Below are 23,790 nucleotides of genomic sequence, written 5' to 3'. Positions count from 1 at the left end.
ATTTGTGCCTTGCAGGCCTCTGCAAATCCCTACAACCATCGTTCGTTCTTCGAGACTCTGTAACCCGATCTTGCAAACATGGCTGGCAGTAATGCCGCTCTGCGGCATCTCATACTCTTGCTTGTATTCAACGCATACTTCTTGACCGTAGCAGCAGTCCCTGGCTGGAATCACGGGAGCGTATATGATGTAGCATTCGAGAGAGGTCTCGTCACTCGTGGTCTCAACGCAACATTCGCCAACACAACGACAACAACGAACGATACTGTCGCAGCTGCTCGGGAAATACTGGCAGAAGCTGTAACCCAGCAAGGAATCTACAACAAATACCGCTTCGCACACATAAGAAAGAACAGCTACAAGCCGGGCCAGCGAGTCCCTATGCGAAGACGTGACGCAGGCGAGCCAGACGCACCTCATCTCAATGCAACTGTGCTCGCAGCTTCAGCAATCGTCGCCGAGCACGACGCCAAAACCAAGGCTGCTAATGGCACACTCCACAAGTCGTATCCTCCCCTTCGCTACAAGGCTTCCGAGACAGATGCAAGTCCTGGGCACAAACGAGCCGTTGAGAACGACTGGTGGGTTCCTGCCATCAAGAGAGATGGCTTGGCACCTATGGGCGCAGGCTCTTACCCAGTAAGACGTGTCACGCTGCGCACCTTTTCTAAGACTAACCATTCCAGGTGTGGCGAGATGTTACCGATCCTCAGTATGGCGGTGGTGCCAAAGGCGATGGTGTTACGGATGATACGGCGGCCATTAACGCTGCTATAGCTGCCGGTAGTAATTGTGGGCAAGGCTGTCTGTCGTCTTCAATCAAGGGCACATTGGTATATTTTCCACCTGGGACTTATTTGATCTCTTCACCCATCAACGCGTACTACTACAGCCAACTGGTCGGTGATGTATGCGTCCTCCTCCACCGCGGCTGACGGGTCCGGGCTGACACAATTGACAGGCTGTCAATACCCCAGTTATCAAGACGTCACAGAACTTTATTGGCTTGGGTTAGTGGAGGAACTTATTATCTCACTACGGACTGATCTGAACTGACTTCTCCTAGGCGCCATCCAGTCCGATGTCTACATTCCGAGTGCGTAAACCCATGAGTATTATCACCCTTAGTGGCCGGGACATTCGCTGATGTTTATGCTCCCCGCTATTAGATGACAACGGGAACGAGTGGTACATCTGGGTAAGTCATGCCGCTTGGAACGCACGAGCAAACTCGCTGACCAGCTTCAGCAATCCAATTTCTACCGTCAGATCCGCAATTTCAACATTGACATCAGCGAATCAACGACCGCTAGTATGGCTGGTATACATTGGCAAGTCGGCCAGGCCACCTCCCTAATGTATATTGCTATATTTGGCAGCAAAAAGGCCGGCAATGATCAAAGACTTATGTTCACCGAAAACGGCAGTTCTGGCTTCATGTCCGACGTAGACTTCTACAACGGGGAGTACGGACTTTGTAAGTTATGTGCATTGCGCTCTTGAAGGTGAGCTAACCTCTGAAGACGGTGGTAACCAGCAATACACTGTCCGGAACTTCAACTTCTACGGTCACAGCTCATGCGCCATAGCAATGCTCTGGGATTGGGGCTGGACGTGGCAACAGATTACCATCAGTGACACACCCGTGGGCATCCTTCTAATGAATCCGGATGACCCGGGAGGACCAGTGCCTGGATCCATATACCTCATGGACTCCCAGTTTCAATCAGTTGGCACTGCGATCAAAGCGAATCAGCTGAACGCCGACCTGAAAGATACGTCAGTCATCGTGCTTGACAATATTGGGATGCAAGGAGTCTCAGAAGTACTCACCTTCTCCGACGGTTCGAGCATGGAAATTACTCCAGGCACACTCGATTTTTTCCTCTTTGGGAATATGAAAGACGGTTCGTCCACTTTTGGTTCTTTTGGTCTGGCAATGCCTCATCCGGATGACAGTCTCGCCCCTAATTCGACCCCGCTTTATGCCCGGCGCAGCTATTTTGTCAAGAGCCGGCCCCAGTACGAGAACTATCCTCTTAGCTCCATCATCGATGTCAAATCGTTTGGCGCAAAAGGAGATGGTCAGACGGATGACACAGCCGCAATACAGAAGGCTCTTAACTCTGCGACTGAGAGCAATGTCATATATTTCCCCTCGGGCTCCTACGTCATCACGTCCACCGTGAAAGTACCTTCAACATGTCGGATCACCGGCCGTGTTTGGTCACAGCTGGTTGCTAGGGGATCCGCTTTCGCGAACATGGCGGAACCGACTCCAATGATACAAGTCGGTCAGCCTGGAGATACTGGTACAGTGGAGTTCTCCGACATACTCTTCACATCGATTGGACCACTGCCTGGTCTCGTGATGGTTGAGTGGAACGTTGCCGCCACAGAGACCGGCTCTGTCGGCATGTGGGATACTCACTTCCGAGTAGGAGGGGCTATCGGGACGAAGATGCAAGTGGCTGACTGTCCTCTCGGTCAGCCCATCAAGACAGGTTGTATCGCAGCCTCTCTCTTGCTACACATCACCCCTCAAGCTAACGGCTATTTTGAGAACGTGTATGTACCAAAGTCCTATTGTTGCTCCCTTCAGTGCTTACGGGTGGTGCAGGTGGGCTTGGGTTGCAGATCACGATCTGGACGATGCTGCCAACACTCAAATCACGGTCGCTGCTGCTCGCGGCATCCTCGTCGAGTCGGAAGGTCCAACATGGATGTATGGGACTGCGGCCGAGCATTGTATGTTGTATCAGTACAACTTCTTCGGCTCGACCAATACCTTCGCGGGAATGGTGAGTACCTTGGGCCGGCCCGCAAAATAGTGCCTTCATGCTGATAACTTCACAGTAAGCTGACCGTCCCAATGAACACACCTGCCACTCAACTACTCCTTGGAGGACAGGCTCCATTCTTGAATGGATATCCCACCTCGTTGCCCACCGAATCGAAACATTGCTAACATCTTCTTCTTGAATTTTGCAGGATCCAAACGGAATCCCCATACTTTCAATACACCGAAGCAACCATCTCACCAGGCCCTTTCAAAAGCTCCATTGGGCTCTTCAACGGCGATCCAGACTTTGCCTCCGACACGACCTGTGATTCGACAGATCTCATGTGCGATTTCTCCTGGGCCGTGATCGTGGACAGCGTCACCAATCTTAGCATCGCGAGCGCCGGCTTGTATTCCTGGTTCGACAACTACGTCCAACCGTGCGTCGACACACAGGATTGCCAGCAGCGGATTTTCCTCAACAATGGTGACAATGCGGGTTTCCGGCTTTTCAATCTCATCACAATCGGCAGCGTTGAAATGCTCAGCTCCCCTTCCGAGGACCTGATCATATACGCTAAGAACAACACTCAGCAGCAGAGTCACCCTTTCTGGAGCATGCTTACTGCTTATCTCGACGATGCCGCGACTTCTCCTGAGAGCGACGACATATACGAATGTGCCGACAATGATACCTCCCCTGAATGTTACACACCATCGCTGTGTGACTACACCATGAGTTATGTCGATTTGGACGCAGTTCAAGCGGCATCGGGCTCATTTGCGGCCGCATGTGCGGACTTCTATGCGCTTACGGCGCTGCGTAATATGCTCCAAGCGAGCGTGGACGAATTCAGCAGCACGAATAATGGTTATGACTCTCTGTACAGCTACTACGTGGAATCAGTCAAAGATTTCGTGCCCAATGGACTGGCCACCTTCATGGCACAGGGAGGAGCTGGCAACCAATACTTCACATGCGCATTCGTGGAAGCGTACACTCCAGGGATCAAATCGGAGACCATTACCCATCAATGCCCCATCACTCAGAAAGAGATCGGCTTCATAGCAGCATATACTGTTACCTATACGCTGAACGATGCCAATGGGTTCTTCGATGCCCTCCAGACACAACTTGGCATTGAAAAGGACTGGGTCCAGTTTGGTGATCAATCCACGCCCCTCTTCTGCGATACACCAGGTACCCCGTGCACGGGTCAAGGTATCGAACTGGTCAATTATCCGATGGCTGCTGGAAAGATAACGGTTACCAATCCCAAAGATACGGTCACCGCGGCCATGACGAACGTCACAGCGACGCAGTTCACGCTGTTGGCCGCAGAAGTCGATCTTGTTGCTGGCCTCTGGTATGGGTCGACGAACGACATTGTGCAAGTCTTATCGATGCCTGTGTTACTGCTCCAGCAAGGTCTTGACTCCATGGCGCAGGCCAAGACCATGGCACAGTCGCAGAAGGCACAAGACAGGAAGAATCTCATCCTGGAGATCTTGACCGTTATATTTACGTTCATTCCTTTCCTTGATGATGTCGCGCCGGCGGCGCTGGCTGCCGCTAAGATCGGGACTCTTATTGGCGACGCTGGAAGTCTTGCTATCACGCTGCAGGACATTGTCACGAACCCAAGCTCTGCGCCTCTCGCGATCCTCGGGGTGGTTGGAGGCGCAGGCGCTACGCTTGCGGATGTGGGCAACATGGCTAAACTGGCAAACGCTCGGAGAGGAATTTCAGAGGACACAATAACTGGTATAGGTTCTAAGTTCAAGGCGCTAGATGATGACCTGAAGGCCATTGAGCAGCCTTCATGTAAGATCTGATGGATGGAGCAGGTTCGTTCTGCTAGGGTGGAGGAGCGTGCATCTTGCTCGGTTGATCATCGGATTCTCCAATAGTTACTGTGAGGCCTTTTCTGCTCAAAGACAGCCCTGGACAACAATCAATCAACAAATATGCAGGTCTTTGCTGCCGGAGAGGACTCCCTCCTTGCCGAAATCATGATTGTGTTTGACCTTGTGACAGAGCCCGTCTCATCCAATTCGTTCGCCTTTCGTGCTGAGACGCCGGCCGACACCCATCTATTCCCCACCATACTATGCTCAAGTCATATTCGCCAGATCAAGTATTCCTTCCACTACAGCATCCCCGTATCATAGAATTTCCTTCTCACCTCTCTGATGTACAAGAATTCAGCGGAGTTGCGCCAGCACCAATACATGTACGCCACCACAGCCAAGATAAAGAGCACCAATGACCAGCGAAGTATCTTGATATGACCATCCTTCTTCGCAACGGCCAACTCCTCTCCAGCCGCTACAGCAGCAGCCTGGCCGTCAGCCTCAGCAACAGCAGCATCCCTCTCCTGCTTGAGTTGAGCACTCAGAGCCTGTGATCGAGCAAGCTCGGCGGTGTCGAACTCATGTCGGCGACCAAGGCGCTGCAGAAGATGATTACTACTTTCCACAGTCGCGGTCAGGCGCACAACCTTTTCGCGAGCACGGCCGGCTATCATTTTGTAAGGCGGATCGTCTCTGCCAGACTCGGCATCAGAAGCGTCTGAGCTACCAAACATCTCGTAGTGGCCGCGGCCTGCAGGTATATCGTCTCTAATTTTAGTCTCTAGCACGAGAATCGTGGATGATGGTGACAGGCTTGCCATAGCACGATGATGGTTGTTGAGGCTCATGTTGCCGGCAATGCCTGATGGAGACTGTCGAGAGCCTTGTTGAGTGGTGGTGTTTGTTCGGCGATGATCAGGCGTGTGTCCAGCAAGCGGCCTTGACGATGGGAAAATTTGGTAGTCTTGTCCTTCTGCAGGGGTACGCTCGAGCTGTACAGATGATCCGTTGTGTAGTGAAGAAGTGGAAGTGTTCACGATTGAAATAGCTGGAGCATCTTGATCGAGCGGACCGTCACCTGGAGTTGGCGTGTTTGGCGTGGCGTTACGTGACGGCAGGGTGGAGGAGCGATCCGGGGAGCTGGGCTCAATGTCCTGCGAAGCAAAAGGCGTAACGAGTTGATCGTTATCATTCACTGCCACGCTCAGGTTGAAGCGACGGACTGCTGTGACTCGCTTTCGTGTACCTGACGGAGGATCTTTCAATGACCAAGAGCTATTCCAGCCGAGACTGTGAGACTATTAGCATACCGGGGAAGATGCCACCTATGGCTGCGAATACCATGTCTGACTTACTGTTGGTCGTCTTCGGGCATCCGATGTAGCTTGCCATCGTCGCATCTTTTTGGGTAAGCCATATGTTTGCTTCTCGCTCGCGTTGTTTTGGTGCGAATAGACTGAGTATGATTGGAAATGCTCCTTGCTCTTCTTCGTTATCTATGCTCGATGCGATCTGGCCGAAGAAGAGAGACGTCGACATCATGCGGTTTTGATCCTGCAGTCGATGCGTGTCTCGATTGCATGTGTCTAGCAACCAATCTTATTATCACATAGGCCCTATTGGCTTGTCCAGAAGAACAAAGAGGTTTTAGACATGCAGATGAGGCGCGACAAAGGTTTCCAACACATTCCGGACCAGATCGCGCAAAGTAGCACGAGGTTGACTCATGTCTGGAGGCATTTGTGGTAGACACTCCCTAAGTGTTCAAGACTGAGATGTTTTGTAGACATAGCCGCATACCGGAACAATGGGACCTGTAATGGAACATTGTGGGCATTTCTTCGATGAATGCCGCAAGTAGTCTCAAATACGGCAATAGCTACATAGCTTTCAGCGAGTATCGAGTCCAGACCTTCGCCCTCGAACTTGCCCAGGAGTTCATCGACCATAGGATACTTCGACTTACCGCTTTCACAACCTGCTCAGCTTGCGCCCCGAGAGGTATATTGGCCCTGCTTGTTAATATTGGATAGATGTTCCGTAGTCACAAATATGCGCCCGCTTCAAGCTGATGACCAGAAACGATGCCTTCGCCAACCACTTTGCCGACTGTCAGATGCAAGCTGCTAGATGAATCCGTTCGCCTCAGTGCCGTAGTCAGCCACCATTTCTCCTTCGTCAGCGGTATCTTGAGGGCGTCATGCCAGGCTGACATGTTGAGGAGCCTTGTCGCCGCGACTAGCTCATCACGAAGAAAATCCAGCTGAACGATGAGGTCGTGTCGCTTCTGTCAGTGTCATTAGCTCGTAGTTCTGGACGATGTGTATTTGAGGATGTACATCGATATGGATGTTATCGCCCAGATTTTTGATGTCGGCCAGACAGTCGTATACTCGCTGACGTATCGATGCCCGTATACCACAGAGATGTGCGTCTGACTCATGCCGTGCTACTATCATAGCAGAGATCCGACCACGGCCCTGCACATTTGGATCATCTAGACAGTCGTGTATGGTGTTGTGGAACCTGCTGGATAGTGTTTCAATATATACGATCCGGCGGCGGATGCGGTCAATCTCGATCCGAGGATTGGGCTCGTGGCAGTACTCTTGTCCACATGTGTGCAGTTGTGGTTCGAGGCGGAAGTTGCGTGCTCTGTGGTGTTCGGCCATGGTTGTGGATTTGTGCGTTGTAATCAACGAGGAGCGGCTGCCACGGGTGTGCTGAACAAAGTGATAAGCTCTATGACAGTCGTTACGTGGCAGCAGTGACCATCGGAGGCACGATTGTGGCTGGCGGTGACCATTGTGCCAATGTCGGTCATAGAAAAGCCGTGAATGGTGGTGACTATCAGGACAAACTGTGGAACATGCAGGAATATCCAATAGCGATCTATACGAACCAGAAAGAGACGTGCTTGTTCGAGGAAGCACAGTAGCGACATGACCCGATCCTCTGGAGTCTTCCAAAGGGATACAATGGATAGCTCCAGTATCTCAATGACATGGTCTTCGGATGCGGGCAGATCTATGATGGCTGAGATGTAGTACACTTAGGCACGAGATTATAGATCTCCCACCGGCACATGTACGATCCCAAGGTCTTTGATAGGAAGGAAGGTGGCAGAGAGTCAGCGGATGTGGTGCAGAGCCGAAGCTATGGGCGGTCGAGAGCCTAGCAAATTGACTGAAGCTATCTGCGTCGTGTAGTACCAATGACAAATGCAGAGGTTTGCTAAGGTGCGTCGCCATCTTCGTGGATAATGCAGTCGTAGATATGGTCCCTGAGCTCCTGTGGCAATGTGAGCAACTTGGGAGGCGTGAGCTCACGTCATAGGATCGTGGAGAAGACACTGACAGGCTGTGTCGAGGGGTTTGGTGCTTTCGCAAGAGGTGCAGGGGCATTTCAAGGTTGAATCGGCGTCTTCTCGAGCAATGTGGTGTTGTAATGTTGGAAGTCTCCTTGGTATGCTTTACAGTACAAGTCTAGATAGATATAATCCTGATACTCGCTCAATACCAAGCAACCTGGCTGGTCGATCATATCATGTGTGCCGTAGCAAAGCTGAATGGATGCGAATTCTTGTGAGGGCTTACTAACGGCATTTGTCAGTTCATGTAAGCTCTAGTTCTATGTCAGCTGCAACATCTCCCATCAAGTCTATCTCCCATGCTACACCGCGTCCGTCATCTCGTTGACACAGTTGTCTCGCCGACCTCACCCAGATTCATCTCGCAGGCTTCTCGCATCATGTCAACGACGAACGGCACTTCGATGCCGGAAGGCTGGCATTCTGGACCCAATGATTCATGGCACGGTTTCGTCAGCCAAGATGGTCCTTTCCTTCCGGAGAAGGGCAGATATCACCTTTACATCGGCCTCTTTTGCCCCTTTGCACACCGAGCGAACTACGTTCGAGAACTGAAGCAGCTTGAGAAGTACGCTGGCATCGACGTGAGCATTGTCAAGCCATATCCCAAAGGCAACGACAAGGGTTGGCCAGGATGGCGTTTCAATCATAAAGACGAGACAGACTACGATGGGGCCACGGAGGACAAACTATTTGGGAGTCAGTTCTTGCATGAGGTCTACTTCAAGAGCGATCCGGACTACAAGGGGCGCTACAGTGTACCCGTTCTTTGGGACAAGAAGCTCAATACAATCGTGAACAACGAGTCGGCCGAGATCTTGCATTGGCTTCCTGCAGCCTTCAATGAGCTTTTGCCGAAAGTATTAGTAGAGATCTCCTTGTATCCAGGCGAGCTTGAGAAGCAAATTGACGCTGTTGCCGGCTGGATGAGCGACCATCTGAATACTGGTGTCTATAAAGCTGGCTTTGCACCTGACCAGGAAACCTACAACAAGAACCTCCCGCCTGTCTTTGCTTCACTAAACAAACTGGAGAAGATTGCGAAACAGAATGGCGGCCCATACATCCTGGGCAAGCACATGACTGAGCTCGATGTTCGTGCCTACGCAACCCTCATTCGCTTCGATCCAGTCTATGTACAGCACTTCAAGTGCAATCTCGGCATGATCAGGTACTCATACCCAGTCCTACACAATTGGCTCAAAGGCATGTACTGGAACCATGCCGAGGCTAGGAACACCACGGACTTCAGGCACATCAAGGACAATTACACCAAGAGCCATCCTGATATCAACCCGTTAGCGATCACGCCCATGGGTCCTTGGCCGAATATCGACAAGGGTTACGAGAGTGACTGGAGCAAGATTGAGCCTGGTTGTATCGATATGCCCGAGGTGCTTGATTGGGAGAAGAAGCTTGGCTGAGTCGTTCGGCATTACACATCTGCTCTTGTGTTCCTTCACTCCAGTCAGCGACGATCGTTATGTGACGCGGACGGTTGCTAGCTTCGTAGTGACTGCAGTGCTCCTTACTGTCAGTGGCCTTTACTGTGGTCACGCTCGTAGAGTCGTAGCAAGCATGTCAAATAGCTGTTCGGACGCTTCAATCGTCATGCATACTGCGCAAACCAAGAACAAGCACCGTCGACCGATTATCAACCAACGCCATGTCCGACAAAGCTCCTGACATGAGATTCGCACCCCCGCCACCTCTGAAGCCGTCGAAAGCAAAGGAGCCCAAGAAGCGCAGCAAGCTTCATGCCCTTTGGCTCAGGGTCAAGACCGACAACGAGAAGAAGAAGCGGGGCGGCGTGGGAAGCGAAACAGCATCAAGTCTCCTCTTGGCTGCACATTCCTTGAACGATGACATCGGTCAAGTCACACACGAGGCTCAGCTTCTCACGCAGGATGCTTTGAAGACGCGTCGCCCTGGTACTCCACCTAGCCGAGATCCACTGTTTCAGCGTCCTCGAGATGCACCACTATCAGACTATGAGAAGTCTGCTAACGCGTACAATTCTGTCGTTGATCGGTACCGGAAGATGAACGATGAGGCGCGGTCAATACAGCAGCGATTCTCAACGTTCCAGGAAGGTGTCAAGACCTTGAAGATCGAGCATCCACCTGAGAAGAAGTTTGGGAAGTATGAGCATGATGTTGAGAGTCTTGATAATGCATCCAGGAACATAGAGACAACTACGACCCGGATGGTTGAAGCTGTGGGCCAGGCTAGAGAGGCGGCGAGGTGATGTGATGATGCACACCTCACTTGTAAGATGCTCTGGACAGCTTTCTGATCCTGATCAGACGACATGTATGACCGATAATGACTTCACGAACGAGAGCACAACTGCACAACTAGGCTCTGATGTTCTTTCATCTATCCCTTAACCCTGTATGTACAGTACCGTGCTCTACAGTGGCCATCATGTAGGACAGCTTAGCCCATACGGCTCATCAACTTCTTCTGCGCCTCAGCGTTGACGAACTCGACAGTGTGGGTGATCTTGTCATTGCTCTCGTTGAAGTTGACGACGAAGAAGCTCTGCACAGCACCGAAGTCGTACTCTTTCTCAACGAAGAGGGCGGTCTTCCGCTGCTCGACGTCTTGGATTGTTTGCAGGATCTTGATCTGTGGAAGGAAATGTAGTATCAGTGACTGTGATTTCTGCCCCATTCTTCTGCTAACTCTCCGTTTCGTGGAATAGCGTAGTGATCGCTTACGTTTACTGGCTTGTTGTCGAGAGCGGCACCCATCTTCTTGATGACCTCGAGCTTGCCGGCGTTGTCCTTCTGGCCTACGCCGAGGGATGCTGGGAGAAGATCGTGCTTGGCATCGGAGGCCAAGGTGGACTCAACCGCGGCGGTGTCCCATTTGCCCTGGGACTCGATGAACTTCTGGGCGAGATTCTTCTGCTGTTCACGTGCCATGTTTGCGGTATTTGATATGTAAAGGCGTGTGGGTTGGAAAGAGTGTGTATTGCTGAGGTGTGTATATGTGCGAGGGACAGGGGAGCGAGGTAGAGGCGTGCGCGACTAGATACTTATGCTGATTCACAATCTCACTGAAACCGGGCCATGATGGCTTTCTGTCTACTGCGTCCTACTGCATAGTCACCACGCCGTCGCTCGCTATACAGACGGCGCTGCAGACCCGCTGGCCTAAGAAGTTCTAGTCAGGTCCAGCTCCTTGTTCGGCAACACCCTGACGGCAGCCACAGTAGTGATCGTTGGGAGACAGGCCTAGATAACGTCGAGTGATTGGTGCTGCATAGCGGTGAAGAGACAAGTGGCTCTTCGTCGTGACTTTCTTTTACGACTCGACTGTGCGTGAGTCCATATCACCCACGCGGCAAATGCAAGCTTGCAGCTCCGGTGGAGCCCCGCCCTGCATCTGTGGTAGCATCTTTCCGTTTACCGTCTTGGTTAGGCACTTGTAGGTCCTTTTCCGTAAGTGGTACGTCTGGGAAATTGACTTTGTGTTGAGTGTGGAGTGTATAGCGAGGTTATGGAGAGACTTGGAATTGTGACACTCCTGTGGCTAGGGGCCTTCAGGTATGTCACCACTGCCCCTTGTCTTCGGCATTGATCTCAGGAGTTGATAGATCTGTGCGAGGGTTAAAAGGGCGGAAGTCGCTCAGGCGATGTTCGAGACGAGGGTTGAGTTCCTGCAGTAGTTTGCATGGCCAGAACGCCTCGTCGGTGAAGTTGTGCTTCCCAAGCCGACCTGGCTCGTGCATTTCGGCATTCGGTTCAGGTTTCTTCGGCTATTCTCTTACTCTCCCTTGTCTCCTCCTCCCGATATCCTACTATGACTGTGGACACCCCAAAAGTGTGCTACAGGCGAGCGGGCTTCACAATCCCAAGAGGTAGGGTGAGCGGGCTCCTGGTGAGCGGGCGATCATATTTCAATTTGAAAGCAAACATACCTACGAACATACTTCAATATTATCGCACTCATCAAGCTAATCTATACTCCATCCGATCATCAGTACCAAGCTCATCCCGAAAGACTCTTCATATCTGCACCCAGTCCTCCAGATCTTACTCCCTAGCCTGAATGTCGATTTCACCAGGATTGAGCTGCTCGTTAGCTGCCAATACATTGGCAAGAGCAACCAGATCCTCAACTGCATTCCTTGTCTCCTCGATAACTGTTTCCAGCATCTCCACCGATATTTGCGCGTCTTCCAGACTGCTTCCCGCAAAGTCTAGATCGTTGTTAGTAATAGCGCGTCTAGCGACTTTGAGGAAGTAAATGCACTCTGGGAAGTTGTTCTCCGCCATCCGTGGGACGTCCAGGTACTCCACCCCGGTGGTAGTCCCGAGCATCTTACAGTGAAAGGCTTCTAGGAGCGCATTTTCCTGTTGGCCGTTATATTGTTCATGGCTTTATACAGTACTGGGAATGGGAAAGTACGACGTACCGAGCTCAAGGTAAGACCACCAGGCATCTTCGATTCTTTCTTCGAAGTCACGGATCTCGTTGAGCATGGCTGAAGCCATTTTATCTGGTTCGTCTGAGTGTTAGCGCCGAGCAGACCTGCTGCTGATGTGGGAAGGAGGGATTTGGGTATGCTCAGCCTTTTCTATTGGCATATGACCTCGACAGATTGATATAGCACGCTGCTTGATCAATGTTGTGGTATGTGGTTGCCCGGCTATATAACACAGCACGACAAGCGACAAAGGCCAGGTCTCTCGAGACCACATCTATTGTTCAACATCTATTGTTCAGCAGACATTCCTTTCATGTTGCACTACGGTTCTCTGTTTGATAACAAAGCAACATCATGATGGTACGAATGCATTTATGCCTATATGCCGATGATCTCCCAAAAATCGAATGGGCTGAGACATCGAAGCTCGATACGTAGGAGAGCAAGCGTGCATCTACAGTGCGACTTCGTATGGTTGCAGATCAGTGGCCAGCCTTCATCACGCAAGATCGCTTTGGCAGGAATTCCATATCCTAGTGGAGTCTGCTCCCCTAATGTCGATAAAGGCTTCTCTTGCAGAACTGAAGATGTGTTGCTGTACTAGCATGGATTCAAGTCCAGCATCATATCTACGGAGTAGGAGAAGCACATGCCATAGATCGACAGCGAGGGTAGTAGGCCAGAGTCTCAGCATTATCGAGTCCTGTCCAGCCCCCATTCTTGTGACAGATCCGTACGCTTCATACGAGTAAATGATAAATATGCAAGTTCTGCTCAAGATGCTCAACGCCAACCACTCGCACCTGTGGCACGGCATGCCGCGGATTATCTTTGACAGCGGACATCTCTCTGTGCACGGCGGACCTTCACACGTACGGAACTCCGGCGTGCCCCCAACATGGTACAGCTGTCCCAGCCTAGAGTGTGCCACAACTTCCAATACGGCAAACCAGAGTCACGATGTTTGCAAAGCGCTGCTCGTAGACTATAGTAATGATGATCGACCAGTAGTGATAGCGTGAGAGTTCAAAAGACCAATGGGCGCTTGAAGCGATCAGCACAACATAAGGCCGCTGGTGAGCTGCAAAGCAAATCAGTCCTAATCTTCATGCTAGGTTATATTACGTGCAGAGAATACGCCCCGGTGCTTCGAGTAGTCTCATCGAAATGATGGTGGAGGAACATGGTGAGCTTTATATGGTCTGCAAGACTGAATGTAGTGGTCGTGGTAAGGATAAGATAGCAAATGGCGGAGTACCACGTTTCGTCTGCCTGCATGATGTGCATGTCGTGAATCGTTGAGGAGCTGCACTTTAACGTGGTCGCTGCATACTCGCTGGAGACGCCGGATTACTCGCAGGTCAGCATAGGACTGCAAGTAGAAGCATGGCGAGGTGAAGTAGCCGTATCTTCGACTGGACATGAGAGTGTGCTCGAACAGTGAGCGGCTCGTCGTGGTCAGCCTCCTCTACAGCATGATGGTGACGGACTCGGCAAGCCGGCCTTTAGCTTGGTGCTGGACCTACTGGTGATCTGACTTGCAGCGCTGCCCAAGACTACTGCCTCCACAGACCAGGCCCGTGTAGCAGGTTCGCCACGTCGCAGATATGATTGATGATGTGCCGTCCTCGTGTTTAGGATCTCGATAAGAGTTTCCAGAAAGTCAATCATCTAGGCATTGCTGTTCGTCACGCACAATCCTCACGTCTTCGCGTGCTCGAGATCGACGACACGCGACGTAACTGCGCAATTCGAAATCCTGCAGAGTTCATGGTTGCAGAGATTCCGGTCACGAGCGTGCATCATTCGGCCCAACTCCCGCGCGTATCACTTTGTCTGGTCCAATCATTGAGTGGCGCCAGCTGTTGAGGCCCGACCTAGCCTCCCCGCCCAGCTTCTTCTCAAACTCACCGTCAGCCTTCCTTTCCCACACTCCCACGATCTACATCATCGTTACTCTTCTTTACGCGCTGGACCACCAAGGACTTCTTGACAGCTGCCATTGCTTCACTGCCATAGTGAGATACCAGGAGTAGTGACACACACGTGCACGCTTGATATTGTAGCGATCGCTGCCATCTGGACTTGCCTCGCCAGGACGTGACATCTGCTTGTTTGCCAAGGACTCCACTTCATCCTCCCATAGCAGGACGGACTTCAGCCAAGGATATTGGACTATCTACTAGTTGCCATTCGGACGAGTCCACTGCCCTCAAGCCGCTTGACCAGGAGTTTCTAGCCACCATGGCTCGTGAGATCGCACGTCAGTGGTTCATATCTGGAGACGGCATTGATAGACATGTCATATCTGCGGACATCCAGCGCTACCTGGGGAACGATGCCACGGTACGACCAGGTGTCGGTAACGGCGACAATGAAGTCAGTGACATGGCGAGCGTAAGTCGGCTAAGCCTCACTAACAACATACAGGGCGTCCACGGCTACTGGATCAAAGCGTATAGGAATCTCACAACGGTAGGGATACCAAGAGCTCTAACACGCGCGCTAGCTGACTCAATATAGGCTATGCTTGCAGACCTGCGTGCAGACTCATTAAGATGGAGACAAGAGTCGAGAGCGACCGGAGGAAGAGGTAGCCACAGTCCAGCATCACTCAAAATGGCAGGGATCTCAGTACCTGACCAGATCACAGAATCTTATGTAGGATCAGAGACTTATAACCTGTCCAGTGCAGGGAGGCAACCCGACCGCCGCCATGGCGAGTCTCCAGTTGTGGACGGTCGATATGGGGCAGCGCAGCCGCGTGCAGGAGAACGGGAGCGAACACTGCCTGGTCGCGCACCTGTGGAAAGGATGAACGCCGATCGTATGGACATTGATCCGCCTGCAGCCCAGCCAGATCGGAGGTATGGTCAGCCCGACCGTGGACACCAGCCGGATCCCCGAGGTGCATATCCAGCCGATGCCAGAGGTTTTCCCGTAGACGCGCGAGGCTATCCGATAGATCCTAGGACAGGCGTGGACCCAAGGACAGGCGTAGATCCAAGGACCGGCTATCCCATTGATCAGTCTGCTGCCGCTGCTGCATATGGTCGTGCTCCAGTGACGTCCTATGCTCAGCAAGATCCACGGTATGCTTCGGCCTACCCACCGACTAACGGTCCACCACCTGGTTTTGTCAGAGAGGGCAACTTTTACGTGCCGATCTCAACGTATGAGACGGCACCTGCTATGACAGCGGGTAGGTCAGACATGCCACAGTATGCTGGAGCACCATATGGACAACCTCCTCAGGGTAGAGACATCCGTGACCCGAGACAAGTTGGCCAGATGGATTATGCCGATCCCAGGGCGGACCCGAGAAACGACCCAAGGTATGCTTACCCAAGCCCGGCTGCCACCACCATTTCCGTTGCAGGTACCCATCGGGATACGGTCACAAGCCCGCCACAGTCTAGGTTCGCCGCCTCCGGCTGGTATACATCAGTGCTCTGCTAACGGTTGCAGTGGTTATCCTATGAGCGGTACGACTTATGATCAGTACGGCCGACGTAAGTATCGCTAGCCTGTCCTGACCGATGGAGCGCATTTACTGATACGGCGCCGTCAGCTGTTATGCAAAACCCAGGCCAGCCGGAGAGATCAATGCCCACTGCTCGGGATGGCCGGGATGCGCGAGATCCCGGGTACGGTCGAGAGCGGGAACGTGAACGCGAGCGCGACCGTGATCGCGAGCGTGAGAGGCCAAGCACCAATGCTGGAGGCGGAGAGAGCCATCGGACCAACCGTCGCCGCATAGGATGAGAGCATATTCCAGAGCTGCCAGGACTGTGAGACGAACCAAGGACGTCGGCTTACGGATCTTGTCATTCCCAACTCCTCTCGGGCGGAAATCATATCTCCATGGATGTTACACCTTTTTGTGTCATGCCTTGGGCTGTTGCGTCGTGATCTGCTTCACCACGGCTGGCCATGGCCACCGTGCAAGCTACACAGCAGAAGCGAACCATGTTCGAGCGTCTCTTGGACGGGCGCCATGTTGGACTGAAGGCCAGGACCATTGCCCTGACCGACTACTGAAGCGCAGAACCAGCTGAAGTTTGGTGCTGCAATACTTCCGGATCTCTTTTGCTCTTTACTATCTAGCGTTCTGCACGTCAGCATTTACACGGCATAAAGGACTGAGCATATGATGTTTAGCATTGGCGACCATGGACCCAACAAGGGATGGCGACTCACGGTATCATGACCTTGGGACGTAATCAGACAATGTTGTACGAGGCCATATCCTGTTCGAGCAAGTCTATTCACCGTTGTCCCTGGTACCGCCTCTCCCAGGTCTCTCGTGTGGGCGGTTGCTAAAACTGCGAACACGATTCTGGTTTATGACACATGTCCCTGAAAAAGACCTGGCGTGGTTGTCTCTTTCCTGGCTTCTGTCATCCTACGGGAAGGTGCACCCCCATCAGACCACAAGGTCAACAATCAATCACAAGTCATCCAATAATGCAAAAAAGTGAGATGAGCCATACCCGAGTTGAACGGATGATCTTCTGGAATCCCGGGCCTTTTCATGGCAGAAGCCATGTGGATGGTCCGCTGGAATCAGACATGTTACCACTACCTGAAGGTTGTTGTTAGACACTGTCTCTGCGACATCTGTGTGGTGTGAGACCGGCTACTTACACCAATAGCCCTTGTTTTTTGCGATGATGTGCATGTCCTCTTATCTGTTTACTCGTCTCCAGTAATCTCGCCGACATGACCCCGGTGCTGGTGTGATGTGAATGCACTGTCAAACGCAGCTGTGGACTTTTGTTGGCTTTGGACGATAGGACGCAGGTGCAGTGAGCCGTACGGTGCATCTATTCGGTCAAGTGCGACCACGGATTGATATGAAGTGTTATGATAGATGGTCCTGCGTCGTAGGAATGGATGATATTCCGTCATCATCTGAAATCACTCACAGCTGCCGCTACTAAGTCATCCCTCCCAGCCCAACCCTTGCGGGCCTTTTCCTCTTGAGGTCCATACCCAGCTAACGCCGCTATCCCTACTCAAGCATCTATCTTCCGTTAGTCTCAACGCCCAAAAGCTGGTGGTGTGCCGATACATGCCAGCATCAGCTTCTCGTAATCGCTGTAAGTCTCATGTCAGCTATCCGTCACGACTCGATTGTACTTCATGCACTCACCCTCTGGTCTCAGAACGAATCCTGTCAGCAAGATCCTTCTTGTAGAAGTGGCGGTAGGCAGCTTTGCATTGTTGGAGACGATCTGGGTTCCAGTGAATCATTACCTGAGTGTATGATTAGTCCCCCATGAAAGCAGCACGATTCTTTCGTAATACTTACGATACGACGGATCAGTGCCGAGTCGTTCGTGCCCATGCCACGCATAGCGTCTTCGAGCAGGTCCGCGTCATGTTTCGCGGGATCCTCAGCAGCAGTGACAAGGTAGCACAAAGTTTGTTCCATATGTCCGGACATTTCATTTTTGATGACTTCGTCCAGTCCTCGATGATACTTTTGGCGATACTGTGTGGCTATGGCACGAAGCTGACCAGTACTTCGGGATGTCAGGATCTGACAGACGACGATCTGATCTGTTCCAGCTCTGCCTTCGGTGGCACGATAGATGTCCTGAATATCGGCATCGATCTGCTGCGGAATGATTGGTGCAGACTCTTCATTCCTGCGCGCCGCCATGACCATATCGAACATTCGTTCAGTCTTGGCGGAGAGGTCACCCTTGACATCAGCTTCGACTGTACGCCGATACTTGTGTTGATAGTGCTGCTTGATGGCATTCAAGTCGGCATTGCTCCTTCCTAGGAGGACATCGTTCATAGCACTCTCTTTAGTACCCATGCCCTTGATAGACTCGTACAGCTCGTGGCAATCTTGGTCCAATGGTCCACGAAGACAAGCTTCTAAGCCGTCACGGAAGTGACCTGACGTCTCCGAATGAACATCCTTGACGAGATCGCGACGATGTTTCGCAGCGAAAGCTGATTTGACGCCATTGATTTCGAGAGGACCCAACGATCCTATGACCCGTGCCAACACCTTCTCATCTGTTCCAAAGCCTTTCATTGCCGCTCGAAGTTCGTCAGCTGCTCGCGTCATGTCCATATGTGACTGCTGTCCGGGAATATAGCCAGGAGACGGAGCACTTGGGGGGGCAGGAGGTCCGCCACCGTACTGTCCCTGGGGTGGGCCATATCCGGAACCACCATAAGCTGGGTTTGGCGGCGCAGAGCCATATTGTCCCGGCGGTGGCCCAGAACCATATTGTCCAGGCGGTGGCGCACCATACTGTCCTGGCGGTGGGCCACCGGGAGGAGCACCTTGAGGTGGGTATGGCGATTGTCCATGTTGCGGGGGATAGCCCTGGTTCATGGGTGGTTGTCCATATGGCTGTGGAGGATATCCTCCTTGGTTCATAGGAGGGGCCTGTCCATAAGGTTGTTGAGGCGGATAGCCACCTCCTTGCTGAGGATAAGGTTGATCTGTTGTCTGTCAGCATCTCTTGACTATTGTCCATGTGGTACCTGAAGCTGGCAAACTGGGATATAGGCCGAGCCAACCGGAACATACTAGACTGTTGATAGCCGCCTGGTGGGCCTTGCGGAGGACCTTGATTGTAATAGGACATGTCGCAGGTCTAGACTGATAATGTGATGAGGGTTGGTCACAGAGTATCGAGTCAAGCCACGCTGCAGGTTGGTATGAAAGCTATCAGGCAACAGACACGCCACAGACAAGATAGTCGTTCACTGGCTTTGATATGGTGTGGGTCTCGGAGAAGAGAGGGCAGTGCGGTGCTCGTCAGCCACGGCGGGGCAGTGTTGGCAGCGTAGACTTTGACTTGCCGCAGCCGGCTCCTTCTCGCACCTGACGTCTTACCAACTCAGTTGTACCAAGAGACGGTGATGTCGGCCCAGCCGGCAGGGGTGGCTGATGACTGATGGTGCAGGACAAGGAGTGGCGAACCACGGTCGATCACGTTGTAGGCCTTCTGCGAGGACTTGGCAAACAGAGTTGGCCTTTCTGGCGACGATCACACTTCATGTTCAGCATGTACTTTGTCGAGCGATTTGCAGACACGACCACAGCTGAGATCAATTCTTTTCGTGACAGTGCTTTTTGGCGTTTGCGAGATGGTGCTCTGCAAATCATCGTCGAAATGGTGCCTTCGATATCCTTTCCTTCCTAGGCACTACTCGATACAAGGGACGCTACGCCATTGACGGTGGGCGTGCGACCAAGGGAATGGAGCCTACATGATATATGTATTGTCGTCTGTTCGACAGCTCCCGTTTCGTAGACATGCATCCTCTGCGCTCACGAGGCCGCCAAGCGAGCCGAAGTGCTCCGCCTCTTCGATGGTGCAATGATTTGTACATGAGTACGTCACTTGGCTTCAGCCTTGCCACCGGCCCAATCAACAGCTATTACCAAAGACTTCCTGCATCCATCAAAATCCTAAGCCTTGCTCCGAGGCCGCCATCTGCATGAACGATCTATGGGAGATTGAGTGGTACACACAGCCTGCGAACCATCTGCCAGCCACGTCTGCTGCCTGTAGGCACATATATTGACCCCATCAGATACTCTAGACAGTCAACGACAGTCGCGATTTACCTGAACTCCCTATCGAAGAATAGGCGCATACCTGCTCGCGTGCCTGCAGATCTCGAAACCCATATAGGCAGTACGCTTCGCCCCAGTGCAGCCAGACCGGACTGGAGTCACACCCACGATAGCTGTGCGACTCCAGCCTCGCGGCACAACGAGCATAAAGGACTAGTACCTGGCTACAGGAGGTGCTAGAGCTCATCTCAAATCCAACACGAACCCGTCAACATGGCCACATACCCGCCACCGCCTTCGACGCAACGACCCAGGGCGACTTCCACGTCTTCCGGGCGATATATCCCGGATGATTACCGTGTCAGCCCTGGACAGGCCCCTTCGCCACTTCTGGGTCAACCCAATCCATACCCCTACGGCATGCCCTCAGCTCCTATTCCACCACCTATGGTATCCAATCCATCGAGCAGCTACTTTCCGCCACCGCCACATGGCCATTACATACCGCAGGAAAATACTCTTCACCCCTCCGCTGCAGCAACAAGACCACCATTCCCAACCTCCGCTACGGACCCTTTTCCTCATCGCCCGACTCATGGGAGAGAGCGTCGAGAGAGCAGGAGCTCTCAGCACTCTCGACGATCACATGACTCGCATCGATCTCACAAGAGCCACCACTCGCATCGCACAGCTTCCGAGGACCGTGAGCGCGACAGACGACACAGGCGGCATGATCGGGAACGTGAGCACGAACATGAACACGAACATCACCGGCGCCATAGCGACTATGACTACGACAAGCCATTGAAGCGGCGAGACACGCGGAGTCGTTCGTTCGGCGATACAATCTTCTCCCTATATGATACGTTGAAAGATTACCTGGGTCCTCGGGACAAATACTAAGTTGTTATGCGAGGAGTTACAACTATGATAGTTCATGACTTTTTCTGGTTGAGAAGCAGGAGTAGCAGTATACCCTGCGATTGAGTACTGTCTTTAGCAGCATATATGATATACAGCATAGCAAAGTCTTTCTACCAACTTCATCTCATCTCACATTATTTCCTGATGAAGCAACCACTTCTCGAATCCACAGTAGGAAAGTGGCGCGTGCCTCCACTTCTCCGGCTTTCCTTCTCCTCGACACTCATCGGCTGTCGCTTCTCCGCCAGCGAACAGCCCCTCTGAACCACCGTACATGCTCGCGAAACACCTTGGAAAGCTAGTTCTGGCGTTGCGATTGTATAAGAACCTCGCGTAGGCACACAAAGGTAGATATAGGTTATTTCACTATCTTGACTCCATCACCATGGCAGCTCCGCCAACAGAATCCGTTCCCTTTTCCGTCAATGGCAAGACCGCCATCGTAACAGGCGCTGGATCTGGTCAGCTCATAAATTTGTCTTCAAGGAACCACGGCAGTTGGTCGTTGACATAAAATAGGAATCAACTATTGTTTCGCAAAATTACTGCTCTCCCGCAACTGCAATGTAGTCATCGCCGACCTAAGCCTCCGCCCCGAAGCCCAGAAAGTCGTCGACGAGCATCAATCGAAAGAGGAGGGCAAGCCGAGATGTGTATTCGTCAAGACGGATGTTGTGCAATGGGGAGACCTCGACAACATGTTCGCAACGGCGGACACAGAGTTTGGAGGAGCAGATATTGTGAGCTCTCGAGTTGGGATAGTGGTGAGGTTTTGATATTCCGACTGACGAAGATTTGCACATAGGTTTGTCCGGGAGCAGGCATATTCGAGGTACAATGGATACGCAGATATCATGATCCACTCTCTCGAGCTGACACAAAACGCAGCCACACTGGACGAACTTCTGGCATCCACCCGGCACTGCCAAGTCGAAAGACTCGGCCAACCCACCCGATGGAGTAGGCCACTACGCCTTACTCGACATCAACATCACCCACCCAATCCGTGTCACCCAATTAGCCATCGCCAAATGGCTGAACCCGGACCCTTCGAGCAAAGTCGGCAAAGTCTCGACCACGAATCCGAAGCGTGTCGTACATATAAGCAGCATTGCCGGCCAAGCACCCAGCTTTTCGGCACCATTGTACATTGCGAGTAAGCATGCGATTAGTGGCTTTGTCCGATCGATGGCACAGCTTGATACTCTTGGTATAAGGGTCAACGGTGTTGCTCGTAAGCAGATTCACCTGATTCCCCACCCAAGGTAAAACTTGTAAGCTAATGAAACGGTAGCCGGCGTGATTAAAACACCGCTCTGGACCGAGCATCCCGAGAAGATGACCATGATCGACGAGGCTCGTGACAAGTGGGTCGAGCCTGAAGAGGTTGCCGAAGCTATGCTGCGCTGTTGCGAGGACGACGAAGTGGTTGGTGGCTACATCATGGAGGTCTCCAAGGGCAAGACGAGGCATGTGGACTGGAGGAATGATCCAGGTCCCAGTGGCGAGGGCAACACTGCGAGCAATTCTGCTAATACTATCGCGGAAGTGTTCGGATGGTTAGGCGAGGATGGATGGGGCGTTGTGAAGGGTGGCGGGAAAAGGAAGCGGGAGAACGGCGATGTGGGGAGGAAGCCGTAGATTTCCTCTCATGGCCTTTGCAGTCTTTTTGCAAGCTATCTGCTATACAGGTCTCGATCCTTCGATCATCTCATCTGGTTGGCCATGCGCAGAGCTTATGCTTGGTAATCCGTTAAGCAGCACTAAACATAACACATTAGCACAAGCACCCCTCCACTACTCGACTCGACTGGACTCAGAATTGTACTCACATGCCAATGACACCACAAGCAGGACGAGGCCCAGCATTGCCCGTCTTCTTGCTCTCTGCGTGTCCGCCCTGGCCCAGATCATCAGTGCCGCCGTGCACAACAATGGTGCGACCGAGAACACTCTCGGGGCCAATGAGCTTGATCAGCTTGTCAGACACAGAGCCCTTGGCGTTGCCGGAGCCATCAGTCTTGATGTTGCCGAGGTCGCCAACGTGGCGCTCACTGTCGGATGGTGCGCCGTGTTCCTTGCTGTGAGGGTTGACTGGCAACGAGATTCTTGTCAGCTCCATCTTCCTTGCGGTACTTGAGTGTTTGTTCGCGATGACATACAATGAGGACCAGCAGACGTGCAGCCATTGGTATTGTCGCCAAAGGCATGGACGTGCATGCCACGCTCAGCATCGGCATCGTTGCCAGTGATGTCCCAGGAGATGGTGGTCTCGGCGCCCTCGGACTGCTGCTCGAAGGTGACAGTGCCCTTGACGTTGGAGTCACCACGGACAACGGCAACTGTGTGGTATGATTAGCATATCTCCAAACGGGCACTACTCCCCTCTGCCGAAGTGGAGGAGCCGTAGAGGCCATCATGGTGTCCACTAGAGGATGTAATTGCCACGTGAGTGTGTGACCTTGATGTCCTCTTCCAAACACTGTTTCCTGGTCGAGAAACATGCTCATTCTTGCTTGACGGCTCGACTCCACCTCCACGAGCTTGTGCTGCCTCCTCCATCAAGCTTGCAACGTACCTGCTTTGACCATTTTGGCGGTGAGGTATTTGTATTCGGAATTGGCTATTGTACTGTTTTTGTATCGAATCGAATCGAATCGGTATCACGAAGTTGATGGTGAGATCGTGAGGACACGAACAGCAACAACAGTCAAGCAATAACCAACCCCTCCATGCCCCACTTGCCATACGTCAACGCTGACTTCCAACCGCACGTTTTTCGCTCCATTATATCCGATGCTTACGCGGTAGCACTTCATCTGCTAAAAGAGGCAGAACCTATCGAGCATAGAGGGAATGGCTAGCGC

The 23,790-nt window shown here is 52.3% G+C and overlaps 11 protein-coding genes across 11 annotated transcripts; 6 read left to right on the top strand and 5 right to left on the bottom strand.

Annotated features, from left to right (window-relative positions):
• Window positions 1-78: 78 nt before the first annotated feature.
• Window positions 79-1,104, top strand: LTS14_004668 (uncharacterized protein; the record flags this gene model as incomplete). Its single annotated transcript, XM_064837369.1, has 4 exons — window positions 79-639; window positions 687-908; window positions 962-1,010; window positions 1,067-1,104. 4 exons carry the CDS (start codon window positions 79-81, stop codon window positions 1,102-1,104), a joined length of 870 nt encoding a protein of 289 aa, XP_064695328.1.
• Window positions 1,105-1,314: 210 nt separating this feature from the next.
• Window positions 1,315-4,618, top strand: LTS14_004667 (uncharacterized protein; the record flags this gene model as incomplete). The annotated part of the gene is made up of 4 exons (XM_064837368.1): window positions 1,315-1,477; window positions 1,524-2,568; window positions 2,621-2,725; window positions 2,992-4,618. The coding sequence occupies 4 exons, from the start codon at window positions 1,315-1,317 to the stop codon at window positions 4,616-4,618; spliced, it is 2,940 nt and encodes a 979-aa protein (XP_064695327.1).
• A 314-nt stretch (window positions 4,619-4,932) lies between these two features.
• LTS14_004666 (uncharacterized protein) lies at window positions 4,933-6,175 on the bottom strand (the record flags this gene model as incomplete). The annotated part of the gene is made up of 2 exons (XM_064837367.1): window positions 4,933-5,894; window positions 5,992-6,175. 2 exons carry the CDS (start codon window positions 6,173-6,175, stop codon window positions 4,933-4,935), a joined length of 1,146 nt encoding a protein of 381 aa, XP_064695326.1.
• A 2,211-nt stretch (window positions 6,176-8,386) lies between these two features.
• Window positions 8,387-9,430, top strand: LTS14_004665 (uncharacterized protein; the record flags this gene model as incomplete). Its single annotated transcript, XM_064837366.1, has 1 exon — window positions 8,387-9,430. The coding sequence occupies one exon, from the start codon at window positions 8,387-8,389 to the stop codon at window positions 9,428-9,430; it is 1,044 nt and encodes a 347-aa protein (XP_064695325.1).
• Window positions 9,431-9,672: 242 nt separating this feature from the next.
• On the top strand, window positions 9,673-10,254 carry LTS14_004664 (uncharacterized protein; the record flags this gene model as incomplete). The annotated part of the gene is made up of 1 exon (XM_064837365.1): window positions 9,673-10,254. One exon carries the CDS (start codon window positions 9,673-9,675, stop codon window positions 10,252-10,254), a length of 582 nt encoding a protein of 193 aa, XP_064695324.1.
• A 191-nt stretch (window positions 10,255-10,445) lies between these two features.
• On the bottom strand, window positions 10,446-10,936 carry LTS14_004663 (uncharacterized protein; the record flags this gene model as incomplete). The annotated part of the gene is made up of 2 exons (XM_064837364.1): window positions 10,446-10,637; window positions 10,730-10,936. 2 exons carry the CDS (start codon window positions 10,934-10,936, stop codon window positions 10,446-10,448), a joined length of 399 nt encoding a protein of 132 aa, XP_064695323.1.
• A 1,113-nt stretch (window positions 10,937-12,049) lies between these two features.
• Window positions 12,050-12,511, bottom strand: LTS14_004662 (uncharacterized protein; the record flags this gene model as incomplete). The annotated part of the gene is made up of 2 exons (XM_064837363.1): window positions 12,050-12,216; window positions 12,433-12,511. 2 exons carry the CDS (start codon window positions 12,509-12,511, stop codon window positions 12,050-12,052), a joined length of 246 nt encoding a protein of 81 aa, XP_064695322.1.
• Window positions 12,512-14,688: 2,177 nt separating this feature from the next.
• Window positions 14,689-16,209, top strand: LTS14_004661 (uncharacterized protein; the record flags this gene model as incomplete). Its single annotated transcript, XM_064837362.1, has 5 exons — window positions 14,689-14,841; window positions 14,875-14,919; window positions 14,968-15,779; window positions 15,913-15,956; window positions 16,016-16,209. 5 exons carry the CDS (start codon window positions 14,689-14,691, stop codon window positions 16,207-16,209), a joined length of 1,248 nt encoding a protein of 415 aa, XP_064695321.1.
• Window positions 16,210-17,486: 1,277 nt separating this feature from the next.
• Window positions 17,487-19,061, bottom strand: LTS14_004660 (uncharacterized protein; the record flags this gene model as incomplete). The annotated part of the gene is made up of 4 exons (XM_064837361.1): window positions 17,487-17,544; window positions 17,600-17,703; window positions 17,759-18,915; window positions 19,004-19,061. The coding sequence occupies 4 exons, from the start codon at window positions 19,059-19,061 to the stop codon at window positions 17,487-17,489; spliced, it is 1,377 nt and encodes a 458-aa protein (XP_064695320.1).
• A 2,247-nt stretch (window positions 19,062-21,308) lies between these two features.
• LTS14_004659 (uncharacterized protein) lies at window positions 21,309-22,564 on the top strand (the record flags this gene model as incomplete). The annotated part of the gene is made up of 4 exons (XM_064837360.1): window positions 21,309-21,384; window positions 21,443-21,663; window positions 21,812-22,157; window positions 22,218-22,564. The coding sequence occupies 4 exons, from the start codon at window positions 21,309-21,311 to the stop codon at window positions 22,562-22,564; spliced, it is 990 nt and encodes a 329-aa protein (XP_064695319.1).
• A 187-nt stretch (window positions 22,565-22,751) lies between these two features.
• On the bottom strand, window positions 22,752-23,514 carry SOD1 (Superoxide dismutase [Cu-Zn]; the record flags this gene model as incomplete). The annotated part of the gene is made up of 3 exons (XM_064837359.1): window positions 22,752-23,017; window positions 23,086-23,265; window positions 23,502-23,514. 3 exons carry the CDS (start codon window positions 23,512-23,514, stop codon window positions 22,752-22,754), a joined length of 459 nt encoding a protein of 152 aa, XP_064695318.1.
• Between the last annotated feature and the right edge of the window lie 276 nt (window positions 23,515-23,790).

The sequence above is a fragment of the Recurvomyces mirabilis genome, assembly GCF_035927965.1.
Source record: "Recurvomyces mirabilis strain CCFEE 5264 chromosome Unknown scaffold_10, whole genome shotgun sequence".
Classification (NCBI taxonomy): domain Eukaryota; kingdom Fungi; phylum Ascomycota; class Dothideomycetes; order Mycosphaerellales; family Teratosphaeriaceae; genus Recurvomyces; species Recurvomyces mirabilis.
This window is presented reverse-complemented; position numbering and strand designations above follow the sequence as displayed.